The 5,416-nt window shown below is 35.2% G+C and overlaps 1 protein-coding gene across 1 annotated transcript; it reads right to left on the reverse strand.

Annotated features, from left to right (window-relative positions):
• Positions 1–517: 517 nt before the first annotated feature.
• LOC308680470 (arrestin domain-containing protein 3) lies at positions 518–5,179 on the reverse strand (the record flags this gene model as incomplete). Its single annotated transcript, XM_081348601.1, has 6 exons — positions 4,900–5,179; positions 2,042–2,102; positions 1,655–1,802; positions 1,300–1,396; positions 911–1,167; positions 518–652 (listed from the first exon to the last, which is right to left on the reverse strand). Exons 1-6 carry the CDS (start codon positions 5,156–5,158, stop codon positions 518–520), a joined length of 957 nt encoding a protein of 318 aa, XP_081204727.1. The 5' UTR covers positions 5,159–5,179.
• Positions 5,180–5,416: the final 237 nt, after the last annotated feature.

Below are 5,416 nucleotides of genomic sequence, written 5' to 3' on the forward strand. Positions count from 1 at the left end.
ATGATGGGATATTGTTGTCAATATTTAAAGTTAAGATAAATTGTATTCTAAATAATTAGTTTATAAAGGGGGAGGATGAATAATTAATAACATCTCCCTTTTAAGAACCATCCCTTTACCAAATGCAAATTAAAATTATACAGATAAAATTTTGCATAACCTATTTCTCTCTATATTTTATTGTATTTGCAGCCCGTTCTCATCCTTGGGCGTCATATATTGACGCTTTTGACATTTCGTCTACATCGATAGCACATGGCACCCTTTAGCGTCAATATGAGATGCAGATAGAAATGGGCCAGAAGGCGCCTCCTAACCCTAACCCTACCCCAGACTTAAACCTACCCATAACCGAACAAAGCTCTGTGCGTCTCATATTGACGCTAAGGGGTGCCATGTGCGTTCGATGTAGACGAAATGTCAAAAGCGTCAGTATATGATGCCCAAGGATGAGAATGCGTATTTGGTACAAGTATCTGATATTCGTGCAAAACAAAAGTAGTGCTTATTGCTTATATTAATTTAAAATATTCATTTTGGCCAGGTCTGGGTATAATCCTGCCTCCAACACGTTGGATGAGGTCCTGTGTGGCAGTACGATCAATGGGAGTTTAATCACAGGGTTTTTTGTGAATGATACATCCAAAATAACCTGCAACAGAAAGAACAAGTTATATTGTTGTTGATTTCAAGAATCTGTAATTCAAGACTATTTCTTATTTGCAACATGTTTATTGTGTATTCAAACACATGACATTGAGTGACATTTCCATTTCTTAGATCTATTAAAACACAAAAGAAGACTATTAAAAAAAGATATTCAGCAAAATACCTGACCAACATGAATACTTTTGCTGCTGAAAATAAATCAGACCCTTTTGGAAACCTGGTCTTGTTTTCGGGTACCTACCTTCAGTCTGTACTCTACTTTGAGGATTCTGCAGTTGTGGATGCTGGTGCTGATTTCTGGGGGAATGACTAATACTTTGGTTAGATTCTGTCTGGTGGAGGACACTACAGGCTCTCCCTTCTCCTTCAGTATCTGTGTGGTGTGAACGGCTCTATGGCCTCCGGCAAAGAAGCTCTGCTTCTGGTAGATGATGTACTTTGGCGCAATTTTTCGAGTTGAGCTGTTGACAATCTCACCATCAACAACTAGCCCTTCACCTGTTTGAGAAATAAACATTGCATTATAGCTTGTCAAATGAATCAAAGTAAAAATCTCTGTTTGATGGTTGTTGTTTTTTAGTTGATAGATCTATTAATTGACCAAAATGCATGTTGTATTGCTTGGGTTACCTTGCTGGTAGCCTGTCTTTGGCAAGAAAATATCCATTGAAATATTTCCAGAGGCAAAAAATATGACATTCTTGTCTTTACTACCATGCTGAGGTGCCTGCAGAGGATGAAAATTATAGAGCTTGTTTGGTTATTACTATACATAAAGTAAGAGTTACTTCTGCTAATCTGTTCATGTTAATCTCACCATTACAGTCAGAGTGACATTTTTCGGCCTTTTACTATTCAAATTGTAAAACTTGTCGTCATGGAATTCTAATATTATTGTTTGACGGTTGTCTGCATTATATGTTTCATGCATTAAATGAGCCTTTGAATATTATATCAGGCCTAAAAATGATGATTTTAATCATACCATCAGTGTTGAATGATCATAATCAGCTCTGGCAAGAAAGTTGAACTTTGTGTCAGTTTTGCTCGCAGCACGCAAAGACCTGGTCAGCTTGGCCTGAAGTCGGTAGTGGATTTTACCATGAGCACCTTTGAAAGATGACGGCAGCCCCCTGAGAGTAGAGACATTTTCATGAATGACTAACAGTCTTCAGAGAGAAAAACTTACATCATATGATAGATCAATATTTCAGCATATAGGATATAGCACATTGAAGTATTGACTACATTGCAAAAAGTAACTGAGACTGTTTCAAAGGAAGATTGAGTTTCTCTCAGGAATCAATAAAGTATATATACTGTCGATTTGTAAGTCACATCTATCAACCAGACCGTATGTCTGGTGACTTACTGGTAGGGAAGCTGAAAGGCAAAAGAGAAGACATGTCTACCGGCCACTAGAGTAACAGAACCTATAAAAAAAGATACAGACACAGACACATACTGTATGTGTGAATATATATATATATATATATATATATATATATATATATATATATATACAGTGCTATGCATAAGTTTAGACACCCATGCTAAAGTTGACTAAAAAGAGGAATAAAAAATCATCTTTTGGAAATTGAACTTAATGCCTTAATTTAAAAAATGAGGAAAAATCCAACCTTTAAGGACACCAATTTTCTTTGTAAATGAGTAGTGTATCGTAAATAAATAAATGTTCTTCCTTAAAATACAGGGTGCATAAGTTTGGACACCCCTATGTTAAATTCCCATAGAGGCAGGCAGATTTGTATTTTTAAAGGCCAGTTACTTCATGGATCCAGGATACTATGCATCCTGATAAAGTTCCCTTGGCCTTTGGAATTAAAATAGCCCCACATCATCACATACCCTTCACCATACCTAGAGATTGGCATGGAGTACTTTCCATAAGATCATCTCTCAATGCAAATCAAACCAGCTATTAGGCTAACTGAAATAAAACCATGCCAATCTCTAGGTATGGTGAAGGCTATGTGATGATGTGGGGCTATTTTAGTTCCAAAGGCCAAGGGAACTTTATCAGGATGCATAGTATCCTGGATCCATGAAGTAACTGGCCTTTAAAAATAAAAATCTGCCTGCCTCTATGGGAATTTAACATAGGGGTGCCCAAACTTATGCACTCTGTATTTTAAGGAAGAACATTTATTTATTTACGATACATTATTCATTCACAAAGAAAATTGGTGTCCTTAAAGGTTGGATTTTTCCTAATTTTTTTAATTAAGACATTAAGTTCAATTTCCAAAAGATGATTTTTTATTCCTCTTTTTAGTCAACTTTAGCATGGGTGTCTAAACTTATGCATAGCACTGTATATAGTGGAAAAAATGCTATTAAACATACAGTATATTTAACATTTAATATTTTAAATATACAGTCTTAATGTTGTTTCTACATTCATTTGGAGATTCAGTGTAAAAATATGTATTAAAATATAGAAATATATTACATATTGTAATATTTGGTGCTATTAATAGTGATTAATTACAGAAAATTTGCAATTAATTAGTTATTGTTTTATATACACTACCAGTCAAAAGTTTTGGATCGGTAAGATTTTTAAAGTTTAAAAAATAAGTCTCTTCTGCTCACCAAGGCTGCATTTATTTGAGAGAGAAAGAAAAAAAAACAGCATTATTGTGAAATATTATTACGATTTAAAACAGCTGTTTTCTATGTGAATATAAAGTGTAATTTATTCCTCTGTGATCAAAGCTGAATTTTCAGCATCATTACTCCAGTCTTCAGTGTCACATGATTCTTCAGAAATCATTCTAATATGATGATTTGATGCTCAAGAAACATTTCTCATTATTATCAGTGTTGAAAACAGTTATTTACATTTTTATTTCAGGATTATTTGTTGAATAGAAAATTCAAAAAACAGCATTTATCTGAAATAGAAAGTTTTTGTAACATTAAAGGGGGGATCATTTGATGCGATTTCTTGTTTTCCTTTTTCTTTAGTGTGTTTTAGCTGTTAGTGCAAGTATAAGATCTGCAGAGTTACAAAGCTCAAAGTGTCAAACCTAAAGATATATTCTTTATAACTGTTGAGGCTCAGCCACGCTTTCCTAAAACGATTCGTTCAAACACGCCTCCACAAATCTACGTCAGTATGTGGGAGCAGAGATTCATAACACCACCCAAATGTACGTAAAGAAAGAAGGCGGAACTTTTATTCTCGCTGTATTATTGTTGCGCCGGCGCCGCCATGTCGTGGAGACACAGTGTTTTTCATTGCGAAAGCCAAACTACTTTGTTTGTCCTTCCAAAAGATTACACAATTATAAAACAGCGGTTAAGCTTTATTTACAACACTGTTCCAGAACAGTACAACCAAATAAATTCGACTGTGTGCTGCGCATTTTTCTGAGGACTGTTTCCAGAACCTGGGAGAGTTGGCTACGTAACAAAGGCTGATTCTTGAAAGTGGGGCAGTTCCATATTTGCATGTACATTCTGGTGCTTCTGACTCACAGACACAGCCTGTAAGTATGTTTTCATTATTTAAAGGATTAGTTCACCTCAAAATGAAAATTTCCTGATAATTTCCTCACCCCAATGCCATCCAAGATGTTCATGTCTTTCTTTCTTCAGTGGAAAAGAAATTATGTTTTTTTTGAGGAAAACATTTCAGGATTTTTGCAATAACCAAATTGTTGAAGTCCAAATCAATGCGGTTTCAAAGGGCTCTGCACGATCCCAGGAGAAATAAGGATCTTATCTAGCTAAACAAGCGGCCATTTTCTAAATAAAATAAAAACGTATATACGTTTTAACCACAATTGTTCGTCTTGTGCTGGTCATGCGTCAAGTCATCTATCTAAGTTATTTGTCTGTGAAATCCGGTTCAAAAAGTTAAATTATCATAATATTCATCAATACTACCTTTTTCTTTTTTGTTGTTATTGGTATTTTTAATCAAATAACTTCTTTTAAAACTTTAAAAATCTTTGTCTACCTATCCAAAACTTTTGACTGGGAGTATACATACTGTATAGCCTATTAGTGTTGTGTGTTAGTAAATATATGAAACAATATGCACAACATATAAAATATATGTATAATAATATATGAAATATTATATTTTAGAAATACAGTCCATTTTTGTCTCTTCAGTACAGTATACATCTACGCATAAAAAGCAAAGATTGTTTTTCACAGATGAGTGTGAATAACAGCATATGCATCATCAGATATTACCATCTGCTTTGTCCTCCGGTAAGACAGATAAGACGGTTTGTGAGAAATACTTCTCTTTATCCCAGTACGTCACATTATTTTCCCCTTGTGATTCAGTCCATGCCACCTCAGCCTTGCCTTTTGCCTTGACAGTGAGAGTTTTGATCTTGGTTTCCTTTGACACCTCCACAATAACTCTGCCTGCCAAAGTATCCCCATTGCTGAATGTGTTGCGATCATTTAAGGCATCATACTCAATGGCGAAGTTCCGGATTGTCATCTCCAGGAAGAGCAGGTCAAGTCTAAAATTGTAAACGTATTTGTAGGATACCTGGAGTTGAAATAATCCCTTCTGTTTTCTTTATCCGTGTTTTGAAAATACACCTGTTTGCATCTCCCTGACGGACTCACCAAACTGGCTCAGCGGGTTTCACCTCGGAATGACATAGACCATACCTCAACAGGTCTAGCGTGTAAACTGAAAGTAAACCACATGATGAAATGGAAGAGCTGTATGTATTTCTATGGTGTTTGTGAC

Source organism: Scardinius erythrophthalmus (assembly GCF_964197995.2).
Source record: "Scardinius erythrophthalmus genome assembly, chromosome: 20".
Taxonomy (NCBI): Eukaryota; Metazoa; Chordata; class Actinopteri; order Cypriniformes; family Leuciscidae; genus Scardinius; species Scardinius erythrophthalmus.